The 19,240-nt window shown below is 26.1% G+C and overlaps 1 protein-coding gene across 1 annotated transcript in view; it reads right to left on the bottom strand.

Annotated features, from left to right (window-relative positions):
* LOC129963792 (uncharacterized) overlaps window positions 1-15,806 on the bottom strand; it is a 496,364-nt gene extending 480,558 nt beyond the window's left edge. Inside the window, exon 1 of the mRNA XM_056078345.1 lies at window positions 15,374-15,806. Coding sequence (XP_055934320.1) covers window positions 15,374-15,461 — 88 coding nt within the window. The 5' untranslated portion in view covers window positions 15,462-15,806. The remainder of the gene's footprint in view (window positions 1-15,373) is intronic.
* Window positions 15,807-19,240: the final 3,434 nt, after the last annotated feature.

Raw genomic sequence — 19,240 nt, 5'->3', positions numbered from 1 at the left:
TACTATTTGTCTTTTCACAATAAATCCCCTCGTGTGTTTACATTCTTTATTTAATTTAAGAAAAAGTTATCTTAAAGAAAACTTTGCGATTTCATTTCATTGAAAACTATTTGACTTTAGGAAAACTAATGGATGCTCGAGGATAAATAGTTGCTAAAGTTTCATATAAATGTTTTCTCCAGCTTAATCTTAAAAACTTACAAGGCAAAACATTTTAAAATTTTAAATAAATTTCAATAGATATATGACTCAAACTATTTTAGAAGTCTTTCACCTATCGTTGTGCTACGTACATACTCCATTATATTTCCCTAATTTCAAGTCGATATATTTATGCATATAATTAAAACAAGGGAAGGTGCAGTACAGTTTAAGAGTAGAAGCACATTAAAAATGTATCACTATAGCTTGATTTTAAACTTATAATTTAATTATTCAAGTAAATAAAAAGTTTTAAATATTTTATTAAAATAATGTCTTATTTATGAAGTTTAACTTGAAAATATAAATATACTCATATCTTGATCATCAAAAATGTAAAATTGCCAGAATGAAATAATAGTAGTAACAATGAAAACGATTTGAATTTTAATTCAACAATGAAATATTGTCGTAGAAATTGTTCAGAATACCTTTTAAATAATACCATAAGTTCTAAGATAAGTATGTAAATTATCTCTAATTGAACTAATGGTTTCTAAGTATGCACAGATAGTACGCGTTTGATGTGAAATATTATTATATAAGTATATATATTAGATTCAAATTAAAAAGATGTCAATGAAATTAAAGTATTTATTCATAATAATGATAGAAGTTATTAACCACGAAATTGAAAGAAAAAAAAAGTATGGATTCATGTAAAAAGAATAACAAATATACCTGTGACCTGATTTCTCATGTAAGCACATCCAAAGAATTTTAATTCTTTCTTTCATATATTTTTTTTATTTTCTTTTAATCTTGCCTTAAATCAAGCATGTAAGAAGAGGAAATTTCCCTGAATAGAAAATGTCTACACGAAATGACGATTCAAAAATTAATGTAAATTCTTATCAATGCATAACTCGATTAGAGTTTTATTTCGCACTGAAATAGCAAAAAAGTCATTAAATCTAAGCAGTGGGAATGAATTTTAAATGAAATGACGTAAATTAAGGAAAATGAACAATACATTTGAAGATTCCATAAAAGCAAATCGGTCTTTTTTATACATTAATAGTTTAAATATTCTTATGGTTACGGTCCTCTGCATCTCTAAGCTATAAAGCAACTTTTCATTAGAGCATGGAGTTCGTCATTTCCTTGAAAAAATTTCCTACCTAAAGGATTGGAAGAAACATTCTGTTTAATGGAATCCAAACCTTTCTAATAACATTCTTATTGATTTTGTCGGATTATGTAAAAATAAAGCGTTTGTGCCAATTCAAATTCTTAATATTCTGGCATTGAAAGCTAGAATAGTAGAAGATGTCTAAGATTTCCCAAACATACGCAATACTTGGCGAGAGGTAGAACATAGCCTTAAAGTTTCCAACACTAGAAATGCAGAATACTTTGAACGCCAACGGGTATTAAAATACCGGTTGGCGAGATCTGGAAATATTTTCCCTGGAATTTTCCAAAAATAATGTTGGGGCATATTGAAAATTTCTAAAATAACTGTTCGAAAAACAAGAATATAATCTTGGCATACTTCAAACTGCAAGAGCAGAAGACGCAGATAATTTTTTAAATAATACTTAGAAATAATAAGAATGTCGGCTTGATTTTCTCCAGCAAAAGCAAAGGCGAAATACATATAGATTTACCATCATGCAGGACTTAGTGAATAAGAAATATCCCCCAGGTATTTTTAACCTTTAAAAGTCTATTCATTTTTATATTTGGAGGTATTTATTTTTATATCATCTTGTATTTAGTGTGGTTAACACTAATTTTTTTTATATTGTCAATAGAGTTTATTTATAAGGTGGGGATAGCCTGGTTGGTAGGGCGTTGGATTCGCATCCTTTGGGTTGCGAGTTCGAACCTCGCCGGAATTGGGAATCAATGACAGTCTTTGAATTTGCCCTGATAGTTAGCATTTGCCATTTCTTGGAGATCAGTGATTAATCTTTGTTATCCTTGCCATTTTTTACGTTCTCTGAGGTTCTAGAAATTTCTCCGACAATTTGGTTCACTAAGAGTAAAGGCTAGACAAAATATCAATCTAAAAATCGGAAACAAAAATAATTAGGCGCATTATAAATTTCATTGTGGTTTTCATACTTTTCTAAAATAAACATATATTTATGACAGATTTCGAACAATTATCCTTTGGAATCAATGACAGTCTTTGAATTTTCCCTGATATTTAGCATTTACCATTTCTTAAAGTCAATGATTAATCTTTTTTATCCTTTCCATTTATTGCGTTCTCTGAAGTCCTCGGAATTCCTTCGATATTCTGGGTTTACTAAGAGTAAATACAAGACAAAGTATCAGTCAAAAAGGTCGAGACAGAAACTAGACGAGGCAGATTGTATTACCGCCTCCGTTTGGATTTTTGTGGATAAATCTATTGTATTAAACACAAAACCGTACGTTCTGTATATGTCTGGTGAAAGCCAAACACATTTGATCAGACATTTTGAAGACTGCGTTTTCTTCTTTTTTTTCACCGGATTCGTCTACATTTACCAGAAATCTGGAATAAGACCTTTTCTTGTTTCTTCACCGTTCGACGACGAAAGCAAAAAGTGGATTTCACCTTTTCTTGAATTGTAAAGATGACGAACGTGGGACAAGAGGACATTTTGAAGTGGAATGCGGAAAGAAAAGTAGATAAATTTTTCTTCTTTTGATTTTAAACTTTTTTTTTCTTGAGGATCGGCGGAAGATTCTGCTGAGCACACTGACATATTGATAGAGGATTTGCCAATGGTATAGGCTGTTCGGAAAGAAATATATTTTTAGACCTGAAAGAACTTCATTCGATTTGTTCTTTTTTTTCTTTTGCAATTTTTTTTTCTCAGGAGAAAAAAAAAGCGATTTTATTAAATTTCAATTTCTGCCCTGCTCGATTTTGCAAAATTTTATTTTACTTTAAAATGTTTCAAATAAAACTGAGAATGTAATTCTTCATTGAAGTTTTACATACGTTTTCTTCAAGAACAAATGACTGAAGAGATAAATATAAAAACAGATAATAAAAAACTTTAAATAAAATAAAAATTTCTAAAAATTCCCTTTTATTAAAGCACTATTAGTTATATTTTAATTTTCCTTTTAGAAATATAGAGTTTATTGCATAATCGTAAACAAGTGAAACATTGGTAGAAATAGAGATTTTAAACACATTAATAATATTTTTTTTAATTTTAATAAATACTGTAGGGCGTCTACTGTCATAATAATCATCTTGAAGGATTCCTTATATTATTATTTTCCACTCCTCGAGATTAAATTTAGATCTGTTTCTACATAGTTAAGTAAACAATTTTAACATATTTAAGTAAACAAACATAATTAAAAATTTTAATGTTATAATGACAATATTTTTCAAAAAAACTAATTTTTATTAATTTAATAATTTTTTTCTTGATTACTAGAGGGCAATTTTTTTATGTATCGAAGTTTCTTCAAATTCATATATTTAATTGGTAACGCCTTTCTCAAAATAATAGCATATAACATAATTTTTCGGAAAATCACAGTAGTTAAGATTCTAATTATTTAAATTATATAAAAAAAAATTATTTAAAAGCACTAACACATCTAAATGGAAATGATACATTGATTTCAAAATTTCTTCTTTACAAAAATGAATGATGGAAAATATATAAACATATCAGAAAATAAACTATTATATGTCAGCAAAAGCTCTCGAAATTAAAATGAAGGATTAATATAATGAAATCCATAATCAAATTATATCCTTTAGTTTTCAAATTCATTTGAACAAAGAAATGCCTTAAATATCTACAGGAGGAGAAAAAATGTAATATCGAGCAGACTGCATTTTAAATCTCGCTCGTATACATAATTATGTTTGGCATTCGACTCTGATATTGTGCACATTTTTATTCAGAAAGCTTAAAATTTAAAGTAATAAAATGAAATTAGAATTTTGTTATAGAATAAATGAACTGAATTGAAATTACTAATTTAAAAAAATACCTTCTGTTTCAAAATAAATTTTTAAATACATTAATAATTCAAAATCATTGAAATGAAAAAATGTTATAATAATTTTTACTTAATTGAAATTTAAATGTTTTTCTGAAATTTATTTATAATCATGCGCAAAAGTAATTTGTTAATAACAGTTGTTTACTAACATTCAGTTTTAATACATGAATACTAATAATAGAATACTGCGAATTTTTATTTATTAATTGATAATCCTTATTATTTTGATTTTTATCTATTATATAGAATACCTCAAATTATCCAAATACTTTCTCAATGTATCAGCAAATGTTTGAATCACTTTGAGAGAAAAAAAAAGGATATGGAAGAAATGTCTTTCAAAATAAAAATAAATAAAAGACAGAGAAACTGTTGTCTTTCAATAAAATGTTCAACTAGCAATATTTTAAACTGCTTGAATTCATTAATCAAATATAATTTTCTTCAAAGGAATTTTATTGATAAATTACCCGAATAGTTGAATATATGAATCGATTCTGATGCCAATTATTATAGGAAATTGCAAAAATCTAAAATTAATTTTTATGCTTCATTAATTATTGATCATTCATAGATTTTCATTATTCATCATGTATTCATTAAACAAGTATAATGTATTATTTCAATAAATTGCTTGCAACTTTTTTTTATTTTAAACAATTTAGAATAAATTAATTGACATATCTTAAAAGTTACAGAGAAATTGGGAGAATTTTATATCATGGTATTCATGAATGAAAATTTTAAATTCATTTTTCACCATAATGTGCTTTTGCTTATGTACTATTTTTGGAAAACCTTATTAGTCTTTTATAAAAATTACAGCAGTGGTTTGAAAATTTTTGGGAACTTCTAAAATATACGCTTTATAAAAGTTACCTTGGTATTAGCTCTAAAACATGAAGAAATTTATTTAAAGGTTCAAATTCATAATTAATGGATTTTTTCAGTCTTTTTTATGTGTTCCACAATAAAAAAAATTGTAAAAACTTAAATATCATTAGCAGAATGAAATAAATAGCAAGTTTTATGTAAAGTATTAATAGCTACCTTAAAAAATTTGCAGAATAATATGCATATTTAAAAAAAAGCCTTAGAAATTTTAAAAAAGCATTTTACATAAAAAAAATTAAAATATTATTCCAAACATTAAAATTAAAGAAAGATTGTTAGATGGTATTGTGCCATCTTAATAGATGAAACATTTTAATTTCCAAATAGTTACTTTAGCGTCAAACCAAAGTGCTCGTTTTATTCCAAATGACCTGTATTTTAATTATTATTATTGGTAATGAAAGTTCAATCATCTAAAGATCATGATTAGTTGTTACTTTCTTCCACTCCTTATTGTAATGATATGAATGCAATTTAGTGTAAGAAAATTGCAGTATTATGAAGACACATTAACCAAATAACTGGTTAAAATATCGATTTTTATATAACTATAAATATTTCCTTGCTCCTAATATTTGATTCATTGCATAAAAATTAGAATTATTTTTAAACTATAAGGAGTTATTTAGTTTTTTATTTAAGATAAAAAATGAAATAATACGCGATTCAGAATTTTAAAGGTCTTTTTCTAAATGTTAGGTTTTTCATTTCATCATGTTTTAAAAATTCCTAATTTTATATCAATTATATATGGATATTTCTTAAAATAACAACTCAACTGAAGTATATTTTATTTTAAAAAATGAAAGGGCTGTTTATTCATTTAAATCATAAGCCTCTATTGTAAACATTTATGAAATTTTTAACTTTTGCATATAAAGTTATAAAGCACTGAAATTAAGACCTGAATCAAAAATGAAATATTACTCATGATCAAAGCCATTAAATAATTTGAATAGATAATGGTTCACTTTAAATCTCAATGTATACCCCCCATTTCAAACTGAAAATGTGGAGAAAAAAAGAATTGCTTCTGAGCATTTTAGAACATTTTCCTAGGATAGTTCAATAAAGATGAGAATATTTAATTTCAAAAATTAGTTTAATTATTCTGGCAGTCAGAAACTATTGTCTGTTAAATCCAAATACCAGCTGTAATTTAACAATTTGATAGAAATTTTGCAATCAATACTATAGACAGATTAAAAGAATAAACTATGTTTCGCTGCGTCTGAAAATTTTAGTTATTTGCAATTTATTCCAAAACTACAATAGTTCCGAAAAGTAATTACCGATTCCAGAATTAATTAAACTTGTCCAGCACACACTTTCGGAAATAAGTTGCTTAAAATATCTATATTTCTGCATTTTTATGTGTATTATGCTTGTATTGGGAATGATAAGGATGCCAGTAGAAGAAAAAAAAGTATTAATTATCTAGAAGTACTTGTAATTAATGTGCAGAGTGGAAGTATTTCAGGTGGGAATTAAATAATTACTTTTTCTCATATTAATAGCGAAGATGCTTCAAATTAATGACATGCAGAAAATATAAAACGCTTCAGATTAAAAATTTTGTTTCGAAAAGTATTGGATTATTGAAATATTTTTATATCAGAATTCTTTTGTAAATGTAGACAGTACTTCAGCAATTTATGTGTATACAGTATTTAAAGATAAAAAAAAATTGTTTACAGCAAATTTGTATTAAGGTGAAAGAAGGAAAGAATATCATTTGAGACTTTCAAATATTCTATTTCCATTCGGATCTATACAAAATATTTCGTTGAATTTTGAAATTGGAGTAAAATATTTAAGGTTCAAAAATCTAAATCATTTTTTTTAAATAAATGCCACATTTAGATTTTAATTTCATATTTTAAAATAAATATTCTTTAAATAAAATTGCATCAAAATATTCTTCCATTAATGTAAATAATTAATTTTATAGTATTCTAAAGAACACGGAAACAAAAGAAAATTGAAGTATGTTTCAATTTTTTAACTGTCCTATTTTCTTGGACTGAAAGAAATAAATTTAATTTTTCTACCAAATTATTTTGAAAATTTCCAGTCAGTGCAAAATAAAATATATATATATTAATTTTTATAGAAAAAGATTTGAATTTATAAATTTACTTTTAAATTAGATACTTCCTAGTTGTTGATTATAATGATAATAATAATATTAACAATATTAAAGAGCATGAAAAGTATGCAGTGTACTCCATACGTCCATGCTCAGTTAAGAATCTCATAACAAAATGATACTAGGAAAAAAATTCGATTTACGCGAATAAAATCTGAATGACATCGAATTTTTTTCTACGTATAAAAAATGTATTCCAAAATTACCAAAAGAGGCTCTCACACTCCATATTAACCAATTTATGCGAATCAAATCAGCAATAAATACCTGATTGCAAATGGATTCGTCACTCGATCGTGATGACATATTATCGTTATCAGATAGATTGTTGGCGGTTAAACATTTCTGCAAGAATGGTGAATCCACGACTATTGCTTTATGAAAGTTGCGCATTTAGAAAGGAAAGTGCAAAAGCACCATATATCATAGAATGAGATACTGGGTTTGACCCCTTGAGCGTGGACAGTATCCTTGTTGTAATATGTATCATGGAAAAATTGGCAGCCATGGCATCAATGGGGATTTGAAATGCCGTGAAGCTGTAAAAATAATGGGGATTCCAGAATTGCCGATTCAACGTATTATGCACTGAATCTTGGATTTGTATTTGTGCAGGATACATGTACTTCAAAGTCATTAACAGCATATACAGATGAAAGATTAAACCTTGTCCCCTGAAGCTGGTTACTTACAATAGTTACTGAATGGAAGGAAGTCCTGTGGATGGATAAAGCCCATTTTTATTTGCCTGGTGACGTCAATTGTAACAATACAAACCTTCGTGAAACTTGACCAAGTCTCCGCATTCACCTCATGTAATTGTTTTGTGTAGTTTCAACCATTCTTTCACTCAGCCTCCCCCCTGCCCTTTTTTTTTCAAGAACTCTGTCATTCATATGGCTGTAAAATGTGCATAAGAAATGTAGAACGATATGTTAAACTAATCACGTTGAACCTGCATTACAGGAAAGGCATTCACTGCCTATCATCATCTTCATGCTAGTGGTGGTCAGTCCAACTTTGCAGATGACGTCAAGACATTCCCATTGAACACTTTCATTGAAGAACGAACAATAAATCGAGATTATAATTTTAAGTGCGCCTTACGACCACCATATTTTACAAATAAAAATAACATGAAGTGACCATCATATAAACCAAAATAAAAACGGCATTGAAGTGACATATAAACGCTTATATTACTATCGAAAAACTATCAATGGAGATAAAAAATGATTAGCAAATTAAAACTATTAATCGTAGTCTAAAAAGAAAAATATCATTAATCAATTTTTCAATTTATTTCATTCTAGTCCTCTTTGGAATTTGCTTCTTCTGCTAAAATTATGTGTAATTTTAATTAAACTTATCTATGGTTTCATGTGCATGATTCTTTAAACAAGTATTTTTGAATCTAAAATTATAGAAATTTAAGAAGCATTTCCTTAGTAACCTAACGACTGTATTGCTTTTCTGTGCATTTTTAATGGCGTCACTTAGTAGAAATCTCATGAAACTTGTAAACAATCATATTATCTAACATCTAGTTTCAACTTATATGTTATTTCCAACATATCGTATTCCAAACATGTCGTTGATTCCAATTCTCTAGGTTACCTATATAAGCCTATAATAGTATACAGGCTAAATTTCGTAAAGATTGTAGTTATCTATTTAATTCTGTAGTAGTGGTGATGGGGGGATATTCCACCAGATGGAACACTGCACTGCTAGAGCTTGAGCTCTGAAAAGTGAAACTAAACGTACATTGCAATGAAGTACGAAATGAGTACAATTCTTTCATTTGAAAAAAAAAAGAACTTATAACTTGTGTTTAGCATGATCCAAAGTACACCACAAGGAGGCATGCTCAGATTTCCTATTGGATGGCAATGCTTTAAGCATTTTTGATGTTTCAGAAAGACTTAGTTGTTGTCTTCGAACCATTTCCAATACAATTAATTTGCAATAAAAATTAACTATAGTTATAACTATAAGTTAACTATAGTTATATATATATATATATATATATATATATATATATATATATATATATATATATATATATATATATATATATATATATATATAAAATTTTTACAAGATATTTACACAAATACATAAAAGGAACGTTAGCGAAGCTCTAAATAAATAGCAGAAAAAACTGTGAAGCTCTAAGTAAAGATGGCGAAAATACTATTAAAAAAAACTTTAGAGACCCAGAGTAAGGATCAGTCATTTCCAAGAATTCTGATCCCAACAAACAATATTTCTTGAATTGAGTTAATTTTCTATGAAGAAGGGAGAAAATGAAACGGAGGCACAGATGTTCTCTTTCCAGCATAGCTTCCCACCGAGCAACACGATCGGTTCAGTTTTCCAACTGATGGAACACCTAATTTTATACAATGATTATATGTACGCTTTCATTATAAAAAAAAATTAACGATATATAGAATAACTAGTTTAAGATACAATCAACAGAATAACATTATATTTTCAACTATTATTTTTTACTAGAAAAAAAATTAACAAATTTTTTAAAAAAATAGACTTTTACATGGAGCGCTATAGTTGAAAATTATGGATCAGTTTGGTTAAATTGTCCTTTATTATTAAAAAAGAAAGTTCAAAGGGAATCCTAAACCTTTTTGTTCGTTTATAATTGAATTTAACAATTTTAGAAAGTGTCCCATACATTGCAACACCAATTATTAAAATATAAAAAGAATCCCCATTCCATGACTTTTACCAATGGAAGAAAATCAAGGGGTTATTATAATTGATGAATGAAATGAAAAAAAAATTATCAATGCAATTACATTGTTTCAAATTGTTCATAAAGAATATCTTAAAAAACTACTTAAATCTGAGCGCTTTAATCCAAAATTATTTTGCTATAATGAAATAATACTTTTAGAAGTCATCATGGAAAAAAGACAAAATCTCGCTTAATTTTTATATGAATTTAAATTCAAATTAATCCTTAAAAAGATCGGATGTGCACATATCAAAGCTTTCAGGCATATTTGTGCCAGATTTTGTAAGTCTCTATTAAGCGATCTGCACTGTAGATTCCCAACAGACAAACCGACATACATACGTTATCTTATATTATTAGTAGAGATAGAAGAGGAAATCACTATCGAATTTTCTCTGTATATACCTTTTACATTTCTTGTTAAATATTTTTTATAACAAAGTCATTTTAATGTTGCCATTAACTATGTTGATTTTATTTTTGAAAAATGAATCAAATTATAAAAAAGGGAAAGTTAACGCTTGATAGACCATTAAACGACAGCCCACAAAACTGAACATAAAATCTAACCTGCGAATCGTTGCCACTCTGCGAAATCTAATAAATTTATATTTCCAGGCTCGGAACACGTTACTTTTAGATACGCTTTATTACTCAACGAAAGAAAGTTAAAAGCATATACGAAGCAGCAAATAAAATATTTTATGGAAGAGTTGTTGTTTCTGAAATATTTGCCGTCCAGGTATGAGGGCCAAACGCATCGAGTAACTGATGTTCCACTCATAAAACGGCAAGGTTGCTTTCCCAGACAAATGGAATTCGTTGAGACAGCGAACAGCAAGAGGAAATGAGACCGGAATGAACTGGAAATTGCCCAACATTCTTCCTACAAGACAAACGTGACCGGTGTACAGTCTCATTCGAACTGCCCATCCATTTCTCTGGACCATAAATGCAGCAGAAACAAAGGTTGATAAGGCAATAAATGAACGGAGACATATAACAAAAAATGCAGAACTGAACCATCTATCAATGGATTGTGATGCAGAGTCTGCATGAGATATATATTCTATCTTTATATAGATCTGTTCAATCAATCTATCTACATCTATATATATATATATATATAAATCAACCCAAAGTGTAGTGTACATATTAATTTTGTTTCGGTGGTATCGACAGAGAAATTCGTAATATTTCAATACTAAATTAAATGGTGGTATAATCTTAAATGTTATCTAATCATTTATTAACAATCGTTAATAAATGGTTTGTATTTATCTAACATAACTAAAACAGGAGTTGATCTCAATAAAATAAAACTTTATTGCAAGATTTCTTCAAATCTCAAGTTCTGCATAAAGTACCAAAATTTGTCTGTTTCTTATCTGCGTTTAGATGAATGTTTCAAAATTATGTGAGATCATAATTATGATAACTTCTAATTCTATTATGAATCCAAAATTAATGGAAAAAATTTATTGAAAATTCTTTGGTAATCGAAACTATCAAATAAACGTATTAAATTTGAAAACTTTTCGAAACGAAGCAATTTTTTTAAAATACGAATAAGATGTGATACATTTTTTTTCCGAAATATATTATTGTTGAATCTACATTCTTTATTATAACATTGCTTTAAATTAGTTTTCTGTGATATGCGTTAAATTATACTAATGAATGTATTTCATTTTTTGCAAATGTTTGCAATGTCGGAATAAAAGCTTTTTATTTCATTATTATATCACTACTGAGATAAAAAGATACTGCCATTCTCATTTATTTTAATTTAATAACACATGGAAAGCGGAGAAAGAAAAACAGATATTATCTGCATTATTCTTAAATGAGAAAATAGTCTTCTCCCAGTTAGATTATACTCCCTCATCTTCCAAAGCCGCAAGCAACGACATTAAGAAGTTAAATTTATATGAGTGATAATAAAAGTTAACGTAAATTTTCTCACACTTATTAGACTTGCAAACAAATCTAATTTTTAAAGCAATATAATAAAATTAATAAAATTTTAAAAAATTTTCATAATATTGCAGAAATTATAGTTTTGCTCAAAAAATTTGAAAATGAATCATTGTAAGATATAAATAATTAATATAAATAATAATTTAGAATAATTATATTTAAAATTAAAAAATAAAATGATACAGGATATATTGTGAAGAAAAATGTAGGATTTTAATCATTCTATTTCTAAAGTTAACTAAAGGTTTATCAAAAAATAATTAATATTCGATACGGAGATGATCTGAACTGTGAGATGATTCATTTAATTACGTATATATAGGACTGTCAAATTTATTTGAATACTAATTGTGCTGAAAAGGAGTACTTTCGTTTTTAGTATGGTAAAACTGAAAACTGAAAATTTTACTACTGACAAATTTACTCACGTTTCTTTTTTAAACGAAAAGAAAAAAAAACGATTTCAGCAAACGATATTCTTAACTTCGGATTTCAAAGATTTTTCATTATATCTTTCTATATACAAATACATGAATGCACAAACTTATTGAAGTTCTTTACTTCTAAACATAAAAACGAGAAAAAAAATTCAAACATTTTATAATATAAATATTTCAAATTTAATAACTTAAATATTTAGTGTTAAACTAAAATCTTTAGGAGGCTGTAATGATGTATTAAATATCATAACATTTGTGATGTAATTATAATATATATATATATAATAGTGTTTTTAAGATAACCATCTATTCTTTCTTTAAGACATGGGATTTTTATTTCCTAATGGAATCTTCATCCTAAAGTATTACGGAAAGTTTCAATTTAATTAGAATTTTGAGACTATTTTTGGTATAATGTGAGTTGTATCTTACGCATTTAATTTGACAATTCAGGAGACAAACTTATAAATGATTGCAATTAATCAGGGTGTTAAATAAAGTGCATCAAAAGTATTAAAAAGACGTTTATGAATTCATTATCCTAAATCAAAATAAAATAAGTTAAATTATAAATTGGGAAAATAAGTATTTTTTTTTCAAAATACTGTATTCATATTTTCAGTTCAAAATTATATGAAAAATTTCTATTGTTTGTCCATAATATATATTCATAAATAAATAAATCCTCATATAAATAATTTCAAAATTTCTAACACAAAGAATGGAATAAAAATTACATAAATAACGTCTTGAAAATATTTTGAAAGTTCCAGTTAAGGTGTTTGATATTCGTGAACCAAAATAGAATATAAAAAATATATTCAGTGAATAAGTTTTCCTTTTCAAAAAATAGAAAAAAATCTTTAATATTATTTTTCCATGGGTTATGCGATTGATATTTTACTTTTTTATATCAAAAATTGAAAAAGGGCGAAAAAGGAAATCTTTTTCAGCAGAATTTTCTTTGCACAATTATTTTCACTAAATAAATATTTTGCTTAAAAAATAAAAGAAATTACCTTTCTTTTCTAAATAAAGCATCTTGAATTAAAATTGAATTTGATATCATTTCTTTAAAAAATACTTACCAATAAAATTAAATAGAAAGCTATAAAATATTTTCTTATTAGTTACAAGATTATGCATTTAATGTATTAATTTTAATCAGTTAAAAAAATACGTAGTTATCAAATACCCAAGTATTAAATATTTTCTCATTTTTAATAAATTTTTGATAATTATACTTTTGTTAAACATAATAAAAAGAAGAAAAAAAAACCTAGAGATATTATATTCCCATTAAAGTTCCTGTAAGCTGTCAATTTTTGTAGGCAAATCTAAATTGCGCAAGCTTTGTTATTAACTGATACGTTTAGATGACATTATTTATTTGTATTAATTTTTTACCTTTATCGCTTTTAAAATATTTTTGCAATTAAGTTTTTATATAAATTTGTAAAAAACAAAAACAAAAAAAAATGTTGTTTTACATATGTTTAAATGTTGTTCAAATGTTTTCATTGTTTTTATAAAACGTTCAAGGGGTTTTGTAAAATTGAAATTTAATTGTGGCGGAATAAAGATTTTATTCGTAATTAATAAGTGAAAGAAAAGGAAAATACATTTTGTTCTTAGGTTTCATAACTTGCAATTTAAAATACTGCAACCAAATAACTTAAAACAGTTTGCACTGCTAAAAATTTTAATTTGTTTCTTTCATCAAAAATAAATGGGTAAGGTTTTAATTTAAACTATTAACTTAGAATATAAGAAGAATTATTTCTTGTTTTATTTATTATTTAGGAGTTAAAATTCTTTAAGATGACATTCCTATTTCGGTATTTGATATTATTATCAACCTTTTTTTTATTCCTCAAAGAGGCAAAGCTTAAAAATACTTTATTCTGGCTCAAAGTATTCGATAAAGATAAATAAATGTGTGTTTTTTTTTCAGTTTAAGAAATTAAGAATATTTCTTTCATTCTCAAATTTTTTTGAAATGAAGAGAGATTGGTTTGAAATATTTTTGAAAAAACATTAGTTAGTTTTTATTAAATGTCAAATATCCATTATGATTTTGTGGATAGTATTCAATATGAATTACTATTATTTTGTACTAACTTTGAGAATAATACCGGTAAGAAAAATCTACACATATAACATTAATATTCGGCAGCTATATAAATAATGATATTGAAGAAAAATACATTGTGGTCTATAATAATAATATTATTCCAATACAAAGCAATTTTTTAGAGAAATTCAATAAATTATTATTTCATTTTATTTCATAATAAAGAAATTGCACTACACAGTACTGGTAACTGTACTGTGTGAACTTTATTTTCTGCTTAATGCAGCATCCCGTAAAGATAGATATTCTGTCACATATGCTTTCAAATAATTTAAAATATATAGTGGATTTTTTAATAAACAAAATTTATGTTAAATACTTCTAAAATGAGTGTTAGGATTTGAAGTACTTCCAAAACTATCAAGGGCGATATTTTATAAATATAAATATTTTATTTATTTACATAAGAAAAAAATCTCACCAAAAGATATTTAATTATGATATTAATAATTCTAAATTATCATATCTCTATTACATTACCACATGAATTTATAACCACATAATAGAATAAAATATGAATTCTACTTAAAAATATTTCATTCTTCCACATTTTTCATAAAAATTATTATTTCATTTTCTCAAGTTTGTCCAAATATTCTTATATAAAATTAAAAATATTATGCATTATTCTCATGTAATATAAAAGTAAATATTATCACTTTGTTGAAAATATTATTATTATATTTCTGACCGAGCATTCATTTTAATATTGCATTAAATTTTATTTATTTATCTTGCTTTTTAATTTAATTGATGGAGCAAATAAAATTGAATATTATAAATCACAAAGTTACAACAAAATTTCAATTACAATAAAAAAAATTCGAAAATAATTCACTTACCACTATCACACACACAAGGCGTGATTGCTTTTTTGTCAGCTACTTTCTTTCTTTTAAAAAGCCAAAACATGATTTTTAGATAGCGCATAAAGCGGTTATCTCAAAAATGCACTCAGAATTCTTGTACTTCTACTTCAGAAATACACAACAATTCTTCAGGAAGAATTCCTTGTCTTTACGTCAGTAACATTTGTAAAAATCTGCGGCAATCAGAGTTATTCTAAAATATCGTCTGCCAGTTCCATGCATAAAGATTCTATGCAGTTGCTGATGAATCGAATCTCACATATTCAGTAATTCAATAACTTTTCCATCGAATGATAGAATAACATTGGTGAAAGAATCTGTATAATACTGACGTATTTTTGTGTACACTTTGAATACTGTAGAAGTTTCTATCTCTCTCTCTCTATATATATATATATATATTCAAGTAAATATATTTTCCTTTTTCTTATCGCTAGAAATGGCTTCACTTATCTAGATCTTGTTAGTGAAATTCTGGATAAGAATTAAAAGTAAATAGCTGCTTATCAAGATAAAACTGGGAATGATTTATAATCTATTTCTTCATATATCATTTAGTTTTCTATTTAAGCAACAAAGTGAAACAGATAACTTTTTTAAAAAAATGCTTTCTGTTATCTCAGCGTTTATATGTAATTAAATATTACATCGTCTATTATCAGAATTTTCACTCATATATTTTGAACAGAAAATTCACAATTGATTCAAAAATTACTGTCCTTTTAATTCAATAATATTTTTTCTGGCTACTGATTATTCAATTTGAATTTTAGATAATATGTTTCTTTTAATTATAAAAGTTATCAGTAAAGTTTAAAATAATTAAAAGTCAATTAAACTTTAGAGAAATTATCTCTTTCTGATAATATTTATAGCTTGAAATACACTACTTAATTCTTCATAAAATAATGAAAAAATTGCCAAAACCTTCCGTTTTCAACTAAACAAACATTCAACTATGCTTATCTTTTCAGTCACTTTCTCTACTAACATCCATTATATGAATATATAATATCACTTGATACAAATATTTTATGATCCTCTACGCTACTATACGACATCAAAGAAATAATATTCAGTTCAGGCATCACTTTAAATGTTCATTCGATTTCCAAAATTTCCAAATTTTCGTCCTTGGAAAATACATAAAATAGTAAAAGAATAACATGGTAAGATGAAATGTATGATCAAATCAGAAATATCTCACCCATTTTCAATCTCGCTGAATCAATTCAGTGACCATATTTATCAACCAATTCGTTCGTTTATGGTAACTGATTCAAAATCTATACGAAATTTACAAATTCTATTTGAATTATCCTTTCCCAGAGCAGCTGTAAACATAAGATACACATTTCTCGCGAAATGCCAAGTCTGCTGATGTCGAATTCGAAACGTTAATTTACATAATATATATTCAGATATCAAAAATTTACCGTTACTGTATTTACGAACAGTTATCTAGACGAATCTGTCAAACGCACACTATTTCGGTTTAAGATGCTGGAAAGCTCCACGTGTCGACAGCAGTTGCAAGCGGGTTCAGTTGCATAGGCGGCTGCATCCTGACTGTAGATCTCAAGGCTGCAGCGAAGAAGAAATCTACCTCCTCCGTCCTCTTCCGTCGCTTAGCAACGCGTCCAACTCGAAAATTTGACCGTGTCGCCATCTAGAATCGATTAGATCAAACTGCAGTTGAATGTTTTCAAGAAGTGAAGGAAAAAGTTGTTCTGAAGCTGTTATATATATCTCTTAAAAAATAAACAAACAAACTTGAATTAAGTTTATGTAGTGAAATTCAATTCTCAAGATGAAATACCATATGAATTCAGAATAAAAAAGGTTTCTCTTTAAGAACATTTAAAACTGTTCCCAATTTGGTTAAAAATGCTCAAATTACTATTTAGTATTGTTTTTTCTTTTTTGCTTTGACAAGAGATTAAAAAAATAATAATAATCAACTGTTAATGTTTTGGGGATCTATGTATGGGTTTCATAAAACATTCTCCGATACTTAAACTCCAATTACTGAAAAAAAATTACATATTTCAAAGTTAAAATAATTACTGAAACATTTTAAATCTGTAATTATCTTCTTTCCAAACATTTTCGTGTATTTTATTGAAGAATTTAAAAATGTTTTCCATTAAAGTAGGTACAACTGCTAATAATTCTCTTTTATTAAAAAAAAAAAAAAAAAAAAAGGATAAAAACCACTTTTCATTTCACTTCAGTTTTTATTATTTTAACACTATGATATAGAAAAATTTTAATGAAACCAAAATAACAACAAAAAAATGGAAAAGAATTAAAACACCATATGCTAATCAGTTGTGATTAACATGCATATTTTATGTTGTCCATGAAATATGGCATTCTGAGGAACATTTATTTCCTTCTAAAAAGGAAAATAGTCTACGATTTTAATATCAAAACATAATACTTTTATGAATAATAATTATTTAAGTACTAAATAATTTCACGCATTTAATATTTTTGAGGTACTTAAAATCTTGAAAATTAAGATGTTTCAAATATTCCTATTATCTGAATGATCTCCTGTTAATTACAGTAGGAATCAATTTTGATGTAATTTGGAAATATAGTATTGAATCAGTAAGCATTCAAATTGAAACATAAAGTCAAATTGATTTTGACTACATTTGAAAGTGCTGATATATTATAAAAATTTAATTTCTATTAAAAATGTAAATAATTTTAAAACTTAATTTTTTTTAATTAAAAATATAAATAATTTTAAAACTTAACTTTTTTAATTATAAAAAAATATAAATAATTTTAAAACTTAATTTTTTTAATTAAAAATATAAATAATTTTAAAACTTAATTTTTTAATTAAAAATATGAATAATTTTAAAACTTAATTTTTTTAATTAAAAATAGAAATAATTTTAAAACTTAATTTTTTTAATTAAAAATATAAATAATTTTAAAACTTAACTTTTTAATTAAAAATATAAATTGTTATTAAAATTAATTTTTTATAATTATTTATATGAGTTATGTATTCACTAAATATGAACGTCATGAATTATCTGTAAAAGGGGACATTATTATTAATTGTTTATGATTTCAACGGACATTTTAAATAAAAAAATTCTCCTTATGATCCTAAGATGCTCAGATACTGGTTTAAATTTTGTGGTTCAAATTGATTCAGACAAGCACGAAGTATGATTCATAGGTTTTTAGAGATCACCTGTTGAATCAGAGATGACAAATATATATGAATGCTGTTTTATTTTCAATAGATCCAAGGTCTATAGATAGCATGACTGGCTTAAAAAGGAGTTATCTCTCTATGCAGAGTCAAGACATCTGCTAGAATGGTGGATAAAGATACGATTATTTCATTTTTTTCATTTAATTAGTTTGGTTTGTATTATTTTCTTTTTCCTTCAGAATCATAAATTTAACAACACTGCACAAAAGTTAAAAATTGTGTTAAAACTGTAAAACATACTGAATTTTATTGGTTTAAGTCATTCTATCTATGACATGGGCTTGCACGCATACAAAAATGCAGGAAAAAGACGGTAAATCTTTTGACCTATTTAGTTCAAAATTTGATAAGAATTTATATTTTAGATGCCAAATTTGTGTATCAAATTTCATCTATTTGGTTCTTTGCGTTTTGTAGTTGATTTGGTTAATGGATTTTGTTTAAAACTTGATAGAAATCCACAAATTTGATCGTGAGTCCATATACAAAATTTCATCCATTTAGCTCAAAGCACTTTTAAGATATTGTTCCCTTCAATTGGGGGATATGATACCAAAAATGCGTCTTTTCGAACTCAGGAAGTTCTGAAATGTGGA

This window comes from Argiope bruennichi, chromosome 3 (genome assembly GCF_947563725.1).
Source record: "Argiope bruennichi chromosome 3, qqArgBrue1.1, whole genome shotgun sequence".
Taxonomy (NCBI): domain Eukaryota; kingdom Metazoa; phylum Arthropoda; class Arachnida; order Araneae; family Araneidae; genus Argiope; species Argiope bruennichi.
Note: the sequence above shows the minus strand (reverse complement) of the source record. Positions and strands in the feature narration are given on the sequence as shown.